The following is a 17,585-nucleotide window of genomic DNA, read 5'->3' on the forward strand; positions in this document are numbered from 1 at the left end:
TAAGGCAACCCAACCAAAATAATCTTTCTGGCAAGATGCCTGTATGCATGCAGAACATTCAAAGGGAAGAGCATCATGGTTGTCATGGTGCTGAGCCCAGCATATCTTGCACATTGCAAGTTAGGTTACAGGAGAAGTAAGGCTTCGCTTGTATGTTCTTTGTTTTATCCTTCACTTTGCACTCAAAACAAGCTTTCTTTTCCAAAGATAGAACCATACTTCACCAAAACAGATTCTGTCATATCCATCTATCTTTAAAATTGAAAAGGATAAAGATATATGAATACAGCTCGATTTGCTGATTTTCCTTGTAAGCTGCAAACACACACACACAGTCATTTCTAACTCAACTCTGCAGCAAATTCAGTATAAGTCTATATAAAGCAGAGTGGCAGTTTGCTTACATTTTCTGCAAGAGCAACTCAGGGATGCTGTAATCACAAATCTGCATTCCTGAACGCATCTGGGGGAACCCATTGTGGACTGCATTACCCTACTATCTGCTCCAACTATAATTTTCAAAGCTTTGTTGGCTGTTCAGATAAAGGAAGAGGTTGCTTGCATCCTGCTTTTGCTCTGGAAACTCATAAACATACTCCCCCTTCCCCCCCCAACATAGATTTTAAGCATAGATCTGTTTAAGCCATGAAGCCATCCTGGTTTGTTCCAGGGCTAATTTAAGCCAATGTATCTTAAAAGTGGTCCGAGGACCCTTGGGGTCTCTAAGACCATCTCGGGGTTTCCATGAAAGCAAAGTATTTGCTAGTTATTGAAACATTTGCAACATTTGCAACAGTTACATTCTTATTTGTAAAAAATTACTGTGTAAGTTATTTTCATGAAAAAAACATTAACATCGAATGTTTCATAGTGTTATTTTTACACGATTCAGTAAATATTCTATGAGTGCATCCATTTTAAGTTTTAATAGATAAGTATCGATAAACAACCCATCTAAGGAAAATCTTTTTTGAGGTCCTTCATGGTTTTTAAAAGTGGGAATTAATCCCGACAGCAAAAAGTTTGCAAAAAGTTTGCCACCGCAGCGAGACTCTCGCCGTGAGATGAAAATAAGTCGAATATCGGTCCACAACTTCAAACCGAACTTTAACATTTCAGTCACTCCTGGTGACTGAACTTTTTCTTTTTTAACAAGGCAGACCGAAGTAGAACCAAAAAATAAATAAAAAATAAAAATCGACTACTGTCGAGCGTGGCAGTGAAAGAGTGAAAGGCATGACAGCTACGGAGAAAAACGCGGGGATGCCCCCCTTTTCCCTAAGCGCCCGAAGCACGCGCTTGTTTTGCGTAATGGGTAATCCAAGTTTGGCTTGCCATTCCCACATAGGTTGCGCAATTTTTCTTAAGTTTATACTTAACCCAACGCTTCCAGGGTCCGCGAGCTAAGAGCGGAGAGGATTGCCCATCACTCCCACAGCTCGTCAAAACCGCGCCAAAGAACCGCTGCCAGGCAAATAGAGGGAAGGGGGGAGGAATGATACCCACCTTTGCAGCCGTTAAAAACGAAAAGCCCGCCCCCTCGCCTTTGAGGGTTAAGTGCCATAGGCTATTAAGCGCCTCTTTCCCTTCAGCGGCCAATCCGATCCATCCGCCGATTCTCCCAAGATGGCGTTGGCTCCTCCTCTCAGTTTTCTACGGGAATGGGAGCGGGAGGGCGGGCGGCTGTGGTCGAAGCTGGGGCCCCTCCCCGCGCTGGGGAGGAGGCTGGTTTGGGTGTGTGCGCGCCTCGGCAGGAGGGGCGTCGTTAGCAGATTAGTCCCAGCGGCAGCGGCTGCGGAGGAAGAGGGAGAGCGGCCAGCTGCGGACCAGGGGAAGGCGCGCTTCGGTTTCTGAGTAAGTTGGGCGGCGGAGGTTCGGGAGGTCCGTCGGGAAGCGGGTCGGATAATGGAAGAGTCTACCGGAGGGGGCGGCGGAGCGCAGGAAAGTTTCTCGCCCCGTCGGAGGGGGGTTCGCGGCCATGTTGGGGAAGGTACTCGGCGGAGCTTTGGTCGTGGGGGAGCGACAGCGGCAGGACGGGGTCCATTTCCTTCTCTGCCTCGCTTTCTTCCTTCCCTCCGGTTGCCCGTTAAGGAAAGGGGCCGTCGGTTGGGGCCGTCTAGCCGCGGGTGGAGGCCGTGGGGGAGTTCAGGCATCCCCTGACCCCTCGCGTCGAGGCGGTTGGCGGCGCCTGACTTAGCTTTGGCTCGGGACGCCTAGCCGCAGGAGGGCGGCGGGGAACATGAGGGAGACGGCTCGGCTTTGGAGGGGGTCTTTCCCCTTCGTGACAGAGCCTTTCCCTCCGAAGCCCTCTTCCCTGGGGCCCCTCGCACGACCAGTCCCCCCAGTTCTACAGCCAGAGGATTGTCGCCTCAAAGCGCTCGCAAAATGGGAGCGGTAAATAAAAATAAAGAGGGGTGGGAGCGCCTCCTCAGCTCCCCGTTGCATCTCTGACTCCCGGGGATCGGCGGGTCGCGAGCTCCGCTTTCCTCAATGAACCAGATAATAATCTCTCTCCCCCACCCCGCCGCCCCCAATACACCTTTCTCCGGATCAACGGGCAGTTCTTATCGACCCCTCGGTTTTGTTTTGTTTTGTTCTCTTTTCTTCATTCTGGAAACAAAAGTTCTCGTGAGCAACATTTTTGGAGAGGAGAAGGAAGTCAAAAAGACCCGTCTGCAAAGAAAAAAAAAGGACGCGTGTGTGTTGCGTTGCTTCCCTCGAGTTTCGTGATGGAGCGCGGTTGTTTTGTATCGGGAAGCAGTGAACTTCCTGCGCCTGTCAACAGGGTTAGCTTGGCGTGGATTATTATTCCTCTGAAAAAAAGTTGGGTCTCTTGTGTTTAGACTTGTATTCTTTCTGCCAGTTGGGCCTAGTCGAGATAGTCTAAAATGCCGCTGTTGAAAAAGATTTACTCCCTCCTCGGATGTCTTGGAGAAAGAGCTAGTGCCGCTTTCTGTACTTATCCTGAAATAAAAATGCTAGTTCCTGATCAGCCTTTATTTATATTGGAATTTCACTTCCTTGTTTATTTAGGAAATTACTTAACTTCAAAAACATCCTTTACAGTGAGGCAGAATTAATATTGATAAAGTATGAGGTTACATCAGCCAAAATACACAGTTACATTATCAGTGAAATTGTTCTAGTTGGATTCATTTAACACACTGATTTACAATGTAATTGAGTGCATTCATATAATTGTGCTTTATTCAATAAAGATGGGTGGCGAATAAATTTTCTAACTAAATAAACTTGTTTTTCTTTACAAGATAAGCCCACCTTTAAAGGTTTAGTTATCTAGAAGCAGTTTTATAAGATGAACTGATGAACAACCTCAAATAGTTCTTCCATTCAAATAGCCATTATAGTTTTCAAATAGTACTTTTTAAATAGTTTTCAGGCTTTTCTTTTACAGTTTCGGATTACTATTATTGTTAACAGTTTTATATATTTGTGAAAACAGTTCTTATGCATAAAAATGAACTAATATTTCACTGCTCTGATTTTAATGCTTTAAACTGATAAATGTTTTTTGTATTTACAGATTATCTTACCAACTTATTTAAGTATTTTATTTTTTAGAAAATTTCTCTAATTTATTCAATAGGACAAGAACTGTAGTTAAAACAGAACTGAGTAAACCTTTCAGAGGGGAAATTCTTAACAATTTTTTTGCCTACAGTATGTATTTTTTTTGTACTTCTGCAAATCTTGGATCTTCACCAAGCCTTTTCATGTGGATGTTTTGGCTACAAAAGCATTTCGTCTGTGCATAAAAAAAATAGAAGAAAATGGCAACCAGTAGTGTTCATAAGATTAACATAGGTAAATGGGCACATTCTTGCTCCAGCAGTTTGCAGCATGACTTTAATTAAAGGCAAATAAAATGTCATGAATCATTGCAATGATTTATACTTAGTTTTATTTCCTTTTAAAATGATACTGCTGACATCTGCATTTTTTTACAAATGCGTATGTGGATATAAATTTGAGTTTTATCCATTGCATGATTATAGCTTGTAGTGAAAGCTTCTCTGTTTTATATATAAACTAGATGGTTAGCTTACAAATTACAAATTTTATTCTAAAATAATAAACAAATAATGAAACTACTATTATCTAATTATTCCAATAGCATAGACTTTGGAAAATCATATATTTCATTTCTATGACTTGATTTTTTTAACCTGAAATATAGGTGCATAGTTAACTTTGTTGTACAGCTAGTCCTCATCTTATAACAGTTTGTTCAAAGTTACAGCAGGACTGAAAAAAGGGACATGACTTTTTTTTCCAGTTTTTTTCACAGCTACAACCATCGCAGCATCCCCATGATCATGTGATCAAAATTCAGATACTTGGCAGCTGGTTCATAATAATGACCGTTGCTGTGTCCCAAGTCACATCACCCTTTTGTGATCTTCTGACAAGCAATGTCAATGGGAGAAGCCAGATTTATTTAATAACCAGGTTACTAACTTATCAACTGCAGTGACTCACTTAACAATGGCTGCAAGAGAGGTTGTAAAATGGGGCAAAGCTGACTTAACAAATGTCTCACTTAACAGTAATTTTGAGCTAAATTGTGTTAATAAGTCAAGGACTATCTGTATTGCTGCAGATCTTTAGAAATCAGTTTTGTAGTCTCAAATTCACTTGCAGAAAGAAATGTTAGGATTTTTTATCTGCCCAAATATTAGTAGACTGTTGGTAGATCAGCAGTGTATTTGATGATACCTGTTGCTGATTTCTATTGAGCAACAACTGTACTTATTGTACGATCATGTGACTTTACTGTTGTATCTTTATATTCTGAACTGGCCTAGTAACACCGTATGTTTAAGAATGATCCACCCTCAAATTCAGAGGTTTAAAATTGATCAGATTTTACTGTTTTGTCCAAATTGGACTACTGTGAATAAGAAAAGGTCTTAAAACTTAGTGTTTTAGGGTCTTGTGGGTTTTTTGTTTTTTTTTGGCTTGGCAATTGTAGTGTCCCAATTGCAGTAATGTTTAATTAAAAACTTCCTATGCATTGCAAAGACTTAAATTTTCATGCCATAAATCAGTGGCAAATCTCATTTTGTACATTATGTATTCCTGAATTTTGATGGAGCAATTTTTGGAAGGGGGTAAATAAAGCGTCATAATGCCCCAAAAGCATTCTTTTCTGCTGTGAAGGAAGATTAATGCTTTTCATTCTCTTTTCACTCATAAGGTGAAAATACATTTTTGAGAAATGAATTAATTTCCAAAAAATTCCAATGTAGACTTGAAAATACATTCATATGTAGAATTATCTTTTGTCTAATTTTGCCATTGAAATCAGTTTCCAAAATTCTAATGATTCAAGCACAGTTAGAATATTAAATTTGCCTTCATTCATAAAATGGGTACATTCTAACATAAAACTGAATGGTTTAACCTGGATATCTGTTTTTAGTTGTGAGAAAATTCTTGAACTTATTGGTTAGTTTAACTTTTAAATGCTCTTACGTGCTATTTAGGAATCCAAAAGCAAATTTAGAGATATCTAGGTCATTTAGTTATGTTTTTTATAGAAACAAGGTGTGGCTATGAAGTGGTCAGTAAATAATGGAGAGGTTCCCTGACTCAGGCTACATGATACCTACTCATCAAGGGAAGAAGAGTAACATCATAGCACTAAGGCTGAAACTACCATGGCCCAATTTTTAAAGTTCCTTGCTATTAACTCCATTCCTCACTTTTTCTCTTCTGAAGGATTCTGGAGTACTTGAAAACTTGAAAGTATTTTATTTTACCTCTATTTTCACAGGAGAAATTTGGGGGAAGAACTCCACATCTGAGCTACATAGGAAAGGGCTTATGGGAATATTCAAGAAGTATCAGCATCTGTGCCAAGGAAAATGGTGGAAACTGCTATTAAAGATAAAATTACCAAACATTTGGAGATATAGGCCTTGCTCAAAAATACCCAAAATTGTTACATCAAGGGAATGTCTTCTCTAACCAATCTACTTGGTTTCTGAAGAAATAAACATGGATAAGAGCAAGCCAGTAGATATTATCTACTTAGATTTCCTTCATCAAAGACTTTTCGGTGGGCTTAATAGCCATGGAATAAAATACGGGTGTCAAACTTGCTGCATCACGTCATGTGACATTTCATGACATTTTTTCTCTTTGTGGAACTGGAGTAGGCGTGGTCTGCACATGACACATCTGGCCACCAGTTTGACACCCCTGAAATAAAAGAACAGGTTGTCTTGTGAATAAACATCTACCTGAAAAATAAAAAACAATTGGAATAAGTAGACATTTCTCAGAATGGAGGATTGTCACTCCCCCACGGTTCTTTCCTAGGACAAATGCTTATTAATCTATTGATAAATCATTTGGAATCAAGTGTGGCTAGGTGGAATAACCAAGTTTGCTGATACACTAAATTGTCTAGAATTGATATGAACAAAAATGGACTGCGAACGGTTCAAAGGAATGTCTGTGTTTAGGGAATGGATGTCAAAGTGACATATGTCCTTCAGTGTGCACAACTGTAAATTGATGCCAAAATTATTCATACAAACTAATGGGATAAGAGCTAGTAGTAATAAATTAAGAAAGATCTTGGGCTAACGGTGAAAAGTGTTCATCTGCTATAAAAAAGACCAACAGCATGTTTGGACAATAAACTATGGAATATAGAGCATGCAAATATGATAATGCCCTTATATGAATCGGTGGAGCTGGTGCAGTTGTATCTAGAATATGTGCAGTTTTTTTAACAAAAGAATCACGAATGGTCCTGAAACACATTAAACCACAGAAAGTCCTTTCCCTCTGCCCCAAAGTTTGAAAGAATAACTGGATCTTTTATAATTGAATAGCTTCCTGGACATCATTGGGGTAGGTTCAAAATTACAGTGATACTGAAAAGTAATTTTATGACTTGAGCCTGTATTTTACAACCTTCAGAGCATCCATCAAAGTGATGTGATTGCTATTGCAATCAGTATGTCTGTTCCCATCCCTAACTTTTTTTTTCTTTTCCTTTACAAATCTAATGGGAGATTTGAAAGGAAGGGGTTATAATAGAGTAGGCAGACACACAGTAGGGAGTACACATTGAAAAGGATGTAGTGCTATTAGCAGCTCTGAGCATGCTCAGGCACTGGGAGCCACAAACACATTATGCCAGGGGTGTCCAACTGGTGGCCTGAGGGCTGAATGTGTTACGCGCAGGCCACGCCCCCAGCTCCGCAAAGGGGAAAAATGTCGTGAAACATCACGTGACTGACAGCCCAGTTCCCCATTGTATGCTTAACCTTTTCTCTTATAATCCATTTCTCTCCATTCTCTCTGATTTGTGAAGGAGAATGTAAGGAAAAAAATGGCTCCGGCACTGGGGAGATTACCTACAGAAAGTTTGTCCCCCCCTCCCCTTGAGGGGGAGAAATTGGAGACGAAGGGATTGTAAGAGAGTAAGTAGGCCCACAATGGGGAATACATCAGACTGTTTGCATAGCCCATTCATCACTTATATTCCTTTTTATATTTATTAATAGATTGATAATTCCAGCAACTACATACAACAAAATATTTCATTTCTGTAACTAGAGCTAAGGGACACAGATATGGGACAGTAATACAGTATAGTAAATGTTTTAAATGGTGTTACTTAGAAAATATATGAGAAAAGTAAGCAGAAGCTAAATATACCTTATTTTTTATGGTTAACACTTAAATTCTTCATGTGAAGATAAAGCTAAACACTTTCCGTATTTAATACTAAACTTATTTCTTTGTATAGGCTCCCTAAAAGTGCTTGAATTGATTTCAGTAATGATATTCATCTTTCAGCAAGATAAATTTAAGTAAATTAAAATTAAGTAAATTAAAGAATACTATGTGATTTATTTATTTTATTGTGAATGTTAGTGTAATTATGTATGATTCTGACTTTGTTTATACAGGTAGTCCTCAACATACAATAGTTCATTTAGTGACTTTTCAGAGTTACAATGGCACTGAAAAAAGTGACATGACCAATTTTCACATTAACGACGGTTGCAGCACCTCCATGGTCACGTGATCAAAATTCGGATACTTGGCAACTGGTTCATGTTTATGACAGTTGCAGTGTCCCTGGGTCACATGATCATCTTTTGCAACCTTCTGAGAAGTGAAGCCAATGGGAAGATCAGATTCACTTAACAATTGTGTTACTAATTTAACAACTACAGTGATTCACTTAACAACTGTGAAAAGAAAGGTCATAAAATGGGACAAAATCCACTTAACAAATGTCTTGCTTAGCCACAGAAATTTTGGGCTCAATCATGGTCATAAGTCAAGGATTACCTATATTACATCCATGTCAATATATGTGGTACTAATTAATTAATTATAAGAAATCTATTGAAAACCTATTCTGTCAGATGTACTATATAAACGGCTATCTGTAGTGGGAGGGGGGGATTAAAGAAAAGTAAAAATAGTGATTGAAGCACTTGTGACCACCATCTTGCTTTTTCATCCTCTTTGTGGACAATACTGGCAGCTGATTAACAGAAGCAAAAAATGGAAAGCATGCACCTATGTGTAAAATATCTGTTCAGAGGCAATATGTTGAAGAGCTTGTACTGGACATCACTTTAGCTTGAAACTGGTGATTGATACTATGAAAGGATTAGTTATCACTTATACTTTTGTAGTATGTGTACTGTTTCTCTAATTAGAGCAGTGGCCCCCAACCTTTTTTGTGCCACGGCCCAGTACCGGCATCACAAAATGATCTGCGGCCTGGTACCGGCATCAGCACGCATGACAAGACAAGGCGAGCCGAGCGACCGGCCAGCCAGCCGTCCCCCGCTTCTCCCCGCCACCTTCAACTCCTCCTTTGTACCTTTGTCGATGGGCTCCGGGACGGCTTCGGGACGGTGGCTCGGCTCGCCTTGCCTTGGGTGCTGAAAGAATCCTCGTGCCTTAGTTTCGTTCGAAGCCGCCCCCCCCCTTCGATGAAACTAAGGCGCGAGGATTCCTTCAGGACCCAAACGCCGCTGTCCAACTGGAAAAGCTCACCCGGAAGCACTTTCTCATCGAAACAAGATGGCGGCACCCAGCAAACCAGTGGCCCGGTAGAAAATATTCCACGGACCGGTACCGGTCCGGGGCCCCGGGGCCCGGTTGGGGACCCCTGAATTAGAGGATTGGTGTGGATGATCTGTAGAAAATACTGTTCAGGTGTATTTCCCTTTTCAGTGACCTTTTAAACTTGTGAGCTTCTGTAAGGAAATGAGAAATAATAGTTCCTAGACTTCTAAATGTGCTTCAGAATATAGCTGAATGCTAAAGACATGGTTACTTACTCTGTGGCTTCCCTTTAGCAGAGTATTTTTGGTTTATATTTACTTTCATTTGCTTCATTTGCTTTTTTGATTATTGTACCCTGTGATGGTTTTACCTTAATGAGAAATCTTGTCATGAGATATTAGTCCTACTATTGTGACACTGAGCAATCGTCCCCCCATTTTTGTGGCTATCTATTTTATAATAACCTTTTTTAAATAAAGTAAAATAGTGTATTGTAAGTACTATTGGAAATATTTTACTTCAAAATAGTATAACTTTTTACTTGTCATAAATTTGATTTGTGACCTGCTACCCTGGAATTACAGAAACATTATGGGAAGAGAGCTATGTTAAGTCTGTGGCAAAAAAAACAGTGGAAAGCTCGGGAGTTAATCAAAAGGAAAATATCTTAGAGAAAATAATGGAATACATATAACATACATATAATAGCAATTTTTTAAAATGTAAGATAATACTGTAATATTTCTAGACAAATTACTATCCAGGTATCTTGCATTATATACATCCACGTAATCAAATACTCTTTTTTTTTCTTGTGCATATCTGGCATTTAAATTAGATAGCAGTAATTAGATAATAATGAATACTTAAAAAAGTGAATTATACACTGAACAATTGCTTACTGCTAAGTGGATGAATAATTGATTGAAAGTGCACAGAAGTAATTTTAACATATTTGATTTTATTTGTTTTGGTAGGTCTACTCTATTTCATGTTATTGTACTTTTTTGTTCTTTTCCTGAGATGGTTTATTGGTAATCTCCTTCCATATTTTCCACAAATTCACGATGATAGTTGGATTACTTTGAGGGAAATATCATACAGTGCAGTAGGTCATAATGTAATTTGTTTGGTTTTGATTTAATATGCAGTCTTATACAAGTCTGGTCATTATTGGTTGTAAACTGATCTATGGGCATCAGGGAAACAATCATTGTGGTTTATTCAACCTAATTAAGATAAATTATAGTTTAATGCATTGTGTGAAATTAGTTTAGTAACAATTCATAAAGGTTATCAGTGAGTATTATAGTTAAGCAAATATTTTTCTGGATTCTAAAGCTTCCTGGAAGCAGGTGGTTTGTCTGTGACTGTAGCATTCCATTAATGTAATTGTAGTTCAGCATCATTAAAACCCTACTATTACCTTCATTTAAAATCTTTTTGCACTCTACCTATATATATATTTATGCATGCTAAAGAGGTGCCTTTTTTCTTTGACAGGAGAAAAAAAAGTGGCTGTATTTGTGAAAATCATTGTGGTAGAGCTAACAATAGGAATTTACTAGATAACTGGAACTTTGGACTGTTTCTCTGTTTTTTGATAAAAGCATTATTAAGGGACTGATATTTGGGTCATAATTCATTTATTTTCTTGACAATGTAATATATCTAAAAAAGGTTGAAAAGCTCTGTGTTAAAAGTATAGGAATAAAGATGAGATCGAACTTTACATGGGGATGTCGTATGACTTAATAGGTATAGCTGAGGTGTGATGCAATTATTTTCATATCTGGAGTACAGTAGTTGAAGGATACATATCATTCACATGAAAAAAATGGTAGAATGGGAAGTAGAATAATACGTTAAAATATTCACATCTACATCTTCAGTTTGAAGGTCCCAAACTGCTAGGGCTCCTGTAGCAACAAAACTCTCTTTACTTCTACTTTGTGTAGAAATGAATGAACTAAAAGAAAAAAAATACTATTAAGTCAGCCTCCTTTGTTGAAGTGAAGGGAAAGATAAAACACTTCTAGTCCTGCTATTTTGTTTAGGTTACTGAGGAGGAACAACAAATCTGTCAAGCTAGTATTCCTGTTATGAAATCTGAAGCTCAGAAGCTTGGAGAGGTGAGCCAAGAGTTCCCTCCAGTGATGGAATAAAGTCATAACATTTAAAAACCAGAAAACAACTAGCTTTGTGATAGTCATTTCACCTCACTGCAACCGAGTTGGTGCTGGAGAGTTGTTTTAATTGTAGGAACACAGGTGCCTTGACCTACTTTCTAACTGGTTTAAAATTCTCAAATAGAGAATGCCTAAATAGAAGAATTAAATAAAAGCAAAATTTATTGTTAATGTATATGACCATTCACATATGTATAAAGAGAAGATGTGACAGTTCAAAAAGACATGAAGAAGGCACTAGTACTGATGTTACCTAGATTGGGTAATGAAATGTCTGCAAGAAAACAAGCAAGTTCTGAGACCACCGAGGACAATTGTAAATGTGTATAAAATATTAATTGTAATGATCAGTGGCCAGCAATTCTTAAGTTGATCTATAAGCATATTCATGTAAAGCCAGTTTGGGATAATGGTTTTAGGCTAGAAGGCTTCATGCTAGAAACAAAAAAATTGTGAGTTGTAGTTCTACCTTAAACACATATCCTGCTGGGTGATCTTGGGCCAATCACTACAGTTCCCAGGAGTAAAAAAATTACCTGAAAGCGCAACCTTTAAGAATGTATGTATATGATATACTACACTTTCTAGTTTCTGTGTTTTAAGAAATATATATAAACATTCTTCCATGTGCTATTACATATATTTACAGTGAGCTTATATAGTGGTGCACAAATTTGAGCTTGGTTTGGGGAATTTTTTCCCCCCACACATTAAAAATTATAGGGAACATCAGTGCATGGTTAGTAAGAGAAAGAAATAAGAGAAAAGGAGGATCGAGAAAATTTTGGGAGTGCCACGGCCACATAAAGGGAGGGAAAGAGGAGAGGACAGAGGCATACTAGTTACTCCTAGTTGCTTCACAAGTCTAGAATTTGTCTCAGGTAAAATCTGGAACTTCCAATGTGGCATAGGTTTTGAATCTAATAGCTCACAATCTGCCTTATTTCATACACAATTGAACAAACCACGAAGTGGTTACTTTGAAAATTCAAACCACAAGTAGCAATGTCCCCTACCAAATTCAATAGGGTTCTCCTGCATAAATATATTGCCAAGCCTACTGATAGACCAAGCTCAGAAAACAACCTCACAGGAAGACTACGACCATTTCTATTGAGATTGGCAATAATAAGATCTTGCAAAAATGATAGCGTTGTACCTCTTCCTCCTCCTTATAGTTCAATGTATTAGGGAGGCAAGCTATTGAACTGCTTCTGATTATTATCTTGTTTTGAATTTTAAAAATGCTTCACCTCCTTTTTCCTGCACAACGCCTTTAAGGTAATCTTTTTTACTCTCTCTACATTCACCGGGAGTGGAAGATTGTCTCCCATTCTTGTGTTTTTTGGGTTTTTGTTGATGCTCTAAAAATTCCCTCTCATTTTTGAAAGCATCTTGTATGTATTTAAATAAGGGTGGGGAGGTGTTGTGCGACAGCTATATATATTATGCTTAATGTATAGCTTTTGACTGAATAGCTGCAGTGCCTTAATAGTATTTATTTTTTTATGTTGTAGGAACGTGGTGAAAGATGGTGGATCGCTTGGCAAACAGTGAAGCAAATACTAGGCGAATAAGCGTAGTGGAAAACTGTTTTGGAGCTGCTGGTCAGCCTCTGACCATTCCTGGCCGTGTCCTCATTGGTGAAGGAGTATTAACAAAGCTGTGTAGGAAGAAACCAAAAGCAAGGCAGTTTTTTTTATTCAATGATATCCTTGTATATGGTAACATCGTTATCCAGAAGAAGAAATATAATAAGCAACATATCATTCCTCTTGAAAACGTCACTATTGAGTCTATCCAAGATGAGGGGGATTTGCGGAATGGCTGGCTGATCAAAACTCCAACTAAATCTTTTGCAGTATATGCTGCTACTGCCACAGAAAAATCTGAATGGATGAACCACATCAATAAATGTGTTTCTGATTTGCTGTCCAAAAGTGGGAAGACGCCCAGTAATGAGCATGCAGCTGTCTGGGTACCCGACTCAGAAGCCACTGTTTGCATGCGTTGCCAGAAAGCAAAATTTACCCCTGTGAACCGTCGACACCACTGTCGGAAATGTGGATTTGTTGTATGTGGACCCTGCTCTGAAAAGAGGTTTCTTATACCCAGTCAGTCTTCCAAGCCTGTGCGAATCTGTGACTTTTGTTATGAATTCCTTTCTATGGGAGAGATGTCAACATGCCAGCCCACAAGATCAGACTCTTTCAGCCAGTCACCAAAGCCTCCTTTAAATGACATATCAGATGATGATGATGATGATGATAGCAGTGACTAAATAATGGAAGAAAATGTTTTTATATTACAGTTGGTGTTTGAACTTGAGTTGTTGTATGAGAAACCTCTAGTTTCAAGTTCTCCTGAGAAATCTACCCTAGCTATTAAATTTGCCTGAAAAACCTTTCAATCATATGTGCCTCAGTATTTAAACCTCTAAAATATGTCATTACTCTTTCTGCAGGGATTGACTATTGCAAATACTTTCCAGCCATGTATACTTGATTTTCTTTCTACAAGTAAATTGGTCAGCAGCTCCACTTTTCTGAAGAAAAAGATTAGAAAATGTAGCAGAATTTTTTTTCTTTGCAGTTGTGCTAATAAGTAGTCCATAGTATGAATTCTTTTAATATTAGGATGGGGGAATTAAACCTGCATGAAACCAGTAATTTGGTTAGAGATTGAAAAGGACATCTAACCAAACTTTGAAACTGATCGTTTACTTTTATTCTATATATTATAAATTCTGAAATGTTAGTAACTTTTTAAAAACAATGCAAAATGTTATACACCAAGCAGTGCCTTGTAATGACTGCACTGTTGCAGGAAAAAAAAATAACTTTGCACCGTCTGGTATGCGATCATCTAAGAAACAGTTGGTGCTATTAGGATTAATTGTTCTTGTATAATGGGATTTAAATAATAAGGGTTGTGACTTCATCCCTGAAACTGAGGGCTATCCAGCATCTCCTTGCACAAAGTGATTTTCATTAGGACGCAAGGTGAAGATAGATTCAGCACTATTGCGCAATGATTATTGTGAGTTGATCACAAGTATGGTGCTCCCACAAAATGAATAAAACAAATGGGGGCTTTTAAATAATTAATCTTTCAGATGGATTTGATATCTAAACCACTTTCAAACTTGTACGATATTGTTAAATGTTTATAATTATCAGGTATGGTTAATTGAAAAGTTTTGTCTCAGATCATGTTACTTGCTGTAATGTTTTGATTTGATATTTAAATCCTTAGATTATTTACTAACCTTTTTAAACTGTAGGATGTGGATTTAAAAATAAACTGTATTCTAAAAGCACAAATTGGGAGAATGGGCTAGCTATTCTTTTGAAAACGACATTTGTACACAGCTGACCTCAAGATGTAAATGAATTGCAGGTGATTTTATTTTAAATGTCTAAAATCAAGACCTGACAAATAGTACAAAAGGTGTTTTCAGTAAAAATTTTACTTTGTACAATATTCTTTCTATAATGGTGTCAATTTTAGAGAAATGTCAACTTAGCTACAAAGTTTTGTAAAATCCCACAACATACCTCTATTTTTATATAATAGTATGTTTAATTGTTTTACATAGAAGTCTCTTGACAGAATTGTGTGGGAATTCAATAGTACCTGAGAATTTATAAATAACATGCTGAATATTATTCATGCAAAATTATATTGTGCTTAATAAGTCACAGTTTCTGCACTGTTTTCTGCTGATTTAACTATATTTATTAAATAAACCATTAGATTTGCATCTGTGAACTTGTCTACCATTCTATAATCTGGTTGGATGAAGAGTATAATATCCAAATTGGGACAAAAAAAAATCATATGAGGAATCTAGCTATAAAGTGATAGAGTGGGCTCAGTTGACTTGCTTAGAATCTGTGGAACAGCTGTATTGATGATGAGAATTCATCATCATGGGATAGATTCCCAGTTGAGATGGGATAGATGGGATAGATTCCCAGTTGATATTCAAATGCCTGAATCGGGAAGAGCCTTGCATTTATGCTGGGAGTTCAGACTTGTGCACATAATTTTTGAAACTCTCAGGTCTCCCCCAGCTTTCCTATTTGCTCCTTGAATCTTAAAATTCAACATTTGAGGACACAATATTTAAAAGGTTCATTAATTATAGTAAAAGTAGTTTTACTAGAATGATTATTTCTAGCATACTATAATATATACAACAGCTTCATTCTGGCAATAATTAACTTCAAGGAGGCTTGTCCTTATGCAGTTATGAGATTGAAGGCTTCCTCTTTGTTAACCAAAGTTTAGTGTATTGTCTGAACCCCATATTGTGGTTAAATCTTACAGGCAAATCACATAAATTATAGAGTGAAATTGGACTGAGTTTAGATAACTTGTCAAACAAATTAATTCTAAAATTGTTGAGGCTAAGATTAGGAGAAGAGACAATCTGGGACTCACTGAGGCTTATTCTTATGGTAGACCATATACTTACATTATATCTGATGTTGCGTTTTGCAATAAGTACTAACGACGATTGTCCATCTGTACATTACTATTTCCATAATTACCATTGATGCTTAGAAATGGGTAGTTTGAAGGATGCCCTCCAAAGTGTGCTTCTTTATGAAGAAGCCAATGAAAACTTTTCGAATTGGCTGGATATACTTAATTTTTTTTCTACTGTTTATCAAAATCTTTTGCGGATATAATTCAATTTTCTTAATGCTTATCTTACAATCTTTCTGTACTCAGTATTGAATGTAATTTTTATATTTGCCCAGTTATCTTTATATGCTGCACATATGCTTTAGCACTTTCATTTATTTGGCCACAAGTTCCTTCTATCAGCCTTCAAATCCAGTCATTTAATACAAATGAAATTTTGCATATGCTACAATTAATCCCTGATGCTGTTACCAATTGACAATGTAAAACAAGTAATTGTAAGATTAGGAGTGTGAAAGAAAGGTTACCAATTTTATGATTTTTCTCAATTTTATTTTGGAAAGCAAGCTATCTTGTGTGTTAAGTCAACTTTGAGAGAGGCTTAATAAATGATTTTGTAATTTTGTCAGACTGCACTATTTTCATTGTGTAAATCTGAGGGAAACTATCAATAAGCAAGGTTTTTTTGCTTGCTCCCAGTATGTAAAAAGACGTTAAAAGTGCACCGTGAAAAAGATATACTAGTTAAACATTACTTACCATTTGAGAAATAAATTCTAATATGAAAAGTGAAAGGATTTTGGAATGCTTCCACGGAAGATCACGCCTATTCTGGAGGGAAAGATGTTATTTCTTAAAATTAAGGATGGCAACCAGTTAAAGAACTTGTTTATTTTTAAATGATTGATTTGTTCAAATACACAGAGAAATTGTCTATTTTTGTAAATAGTAAAGGACTCTGAATGTATAACTTGCAACTTATGAAGTAGCTTTATTTGAATAGAATAGTCATTATATCCCTTAGATATTTTCTTAATGCTGTTTAGTCGAATGCCTGTACCTTGCACCAAGACCCTTTGTTCTCCAACATATCTTATGTTCCTAGGATCCCATGTGCAAGATTTAATTTCTGACTCAAGGTTCTCTGGAATAATGCTGTTGCTTGAATACTCTGGGCTTTAAGTCCCATTTTTGTTGTACTTACGTTTGGCAATATTTGAGGGGTATAAATATAAAAATATTTAACTTAAAAATTTCTAGTAAGATGGTAGAGATGAATTCTACCCTATTCTATTCAAAACATTTTTGGAGGTTGAAATCAGAGCTCCTGTTTAGGCAAAGGTCCCAAGTTGTTTCTTTCTGGCTTGCTAAACTAGAAGAGGTTTTTCTTTTGTGGATTTGAATACTGTAACTTTTGGATGCTACAGGGCTTTTTCTCCATATCAGTGTTTATCACAATTTGCAAACTAATCTTACATTGGCAGAAACTCCACCCCCCCCCCCTCCGAAAATACACACCCTTCATTCCTTGCTGAAACAGGAATGAAGCCACAAGGGTGGAGAGGTTGTTTTCCAGGTTGAATCGCATTGTATCTTTTGGGAGAAATGGATTGCTTGTAGCCCAAGAACAAAAAGAAGATTCTCCTGTTAATAATTGCCAAATGTAGCAAAAACTGACATGCATGTTTGTGTTGTGTGGGTTTATGTGTTCAGGCATAAAACGTGCCTAGATTTGATTTACTCTGACACTACCCAAGGGTATTGGGGCGGGGAACTTAAAACATTCAGAAAAGCCTGAAGATTGACTAATTAAAGCCCATCCCTTTTTCATCTGTATTGGTAATACTCATTAAAAAGGGACAGGGCTTCAATTTTGCAATCACATTTTGA

At 37.4% G+C, this 17,585-nt stretch overlaps 1 protein-coding gene across 4 annotated transcripts; it reads left to right on the top strand.

Annotated features, from left to right (window-relative positions):
• Positions 1–1,653: 1,653 nt before the first annotated feature.
• On the top strand, positions 1,654–16,323 carry PLEKHF2 (pleckstrin homology and FYVE domain containing 2). Of its 4 annotated transcripts, none has more exons than XM_026690682.2 (2): positions 1,654–1,854; positions 12,779–16,323. In XM_026690682.2, exon 2 carries the CDS (start codon positions 12,793–12,795, stop codon positions 13,540–13,542), a length of 750 nt encoding a protein of 249 aa, XP_026546467.1. In that variant the 5' UTR covers positions 1,654–1,854; positions 12,779–12,792; the 3' UTR covers positions 13,543–16,323. The 4 variants fall into 4 exon arrangements, with proteins under 4 accessions (XP_026546467.1, XP_087818147.1, XP_087818149.1 ...); XM_087962021.1 differs by lacking the exon at positions 1,654–1,854 and adding an exon at positions 1,860–1,990; XM_087962023.1 differs by lacking the exon at positions 1,654–1,854 and adding an exon at positions 2,578–2,786.
• The last annotated feature ends 1,262 nt before the right edge of the window (positions 16,324–17,585 follow it).

Source organism: Notechis scutatus, chromosome 3 (genome assembly GCF_049901735.1).
Source record: "Notechis scutatus isolate UNSWTSFEM ecotype Mainland chromosome 3, rNotScu1.2, whole genome shotgun sequence".
Classification (NCBI taxonomy): domain Eukaryota; kingdom Metazoa; phylum Chordata; class Lepidosauria; order Squamata; family Elapidae; genus Notechis; species Notechis scutatus.

What these genes read in the sequence shown, in the direction of transcription:
- PLEKHF2 (XM_026690682.2), top strand. Translation starts at nt 12,793, where the DNA reads ATGGTGGATCGCTTGGCAAACAGTGAAGCAAATACTAGGCGAATAAGC.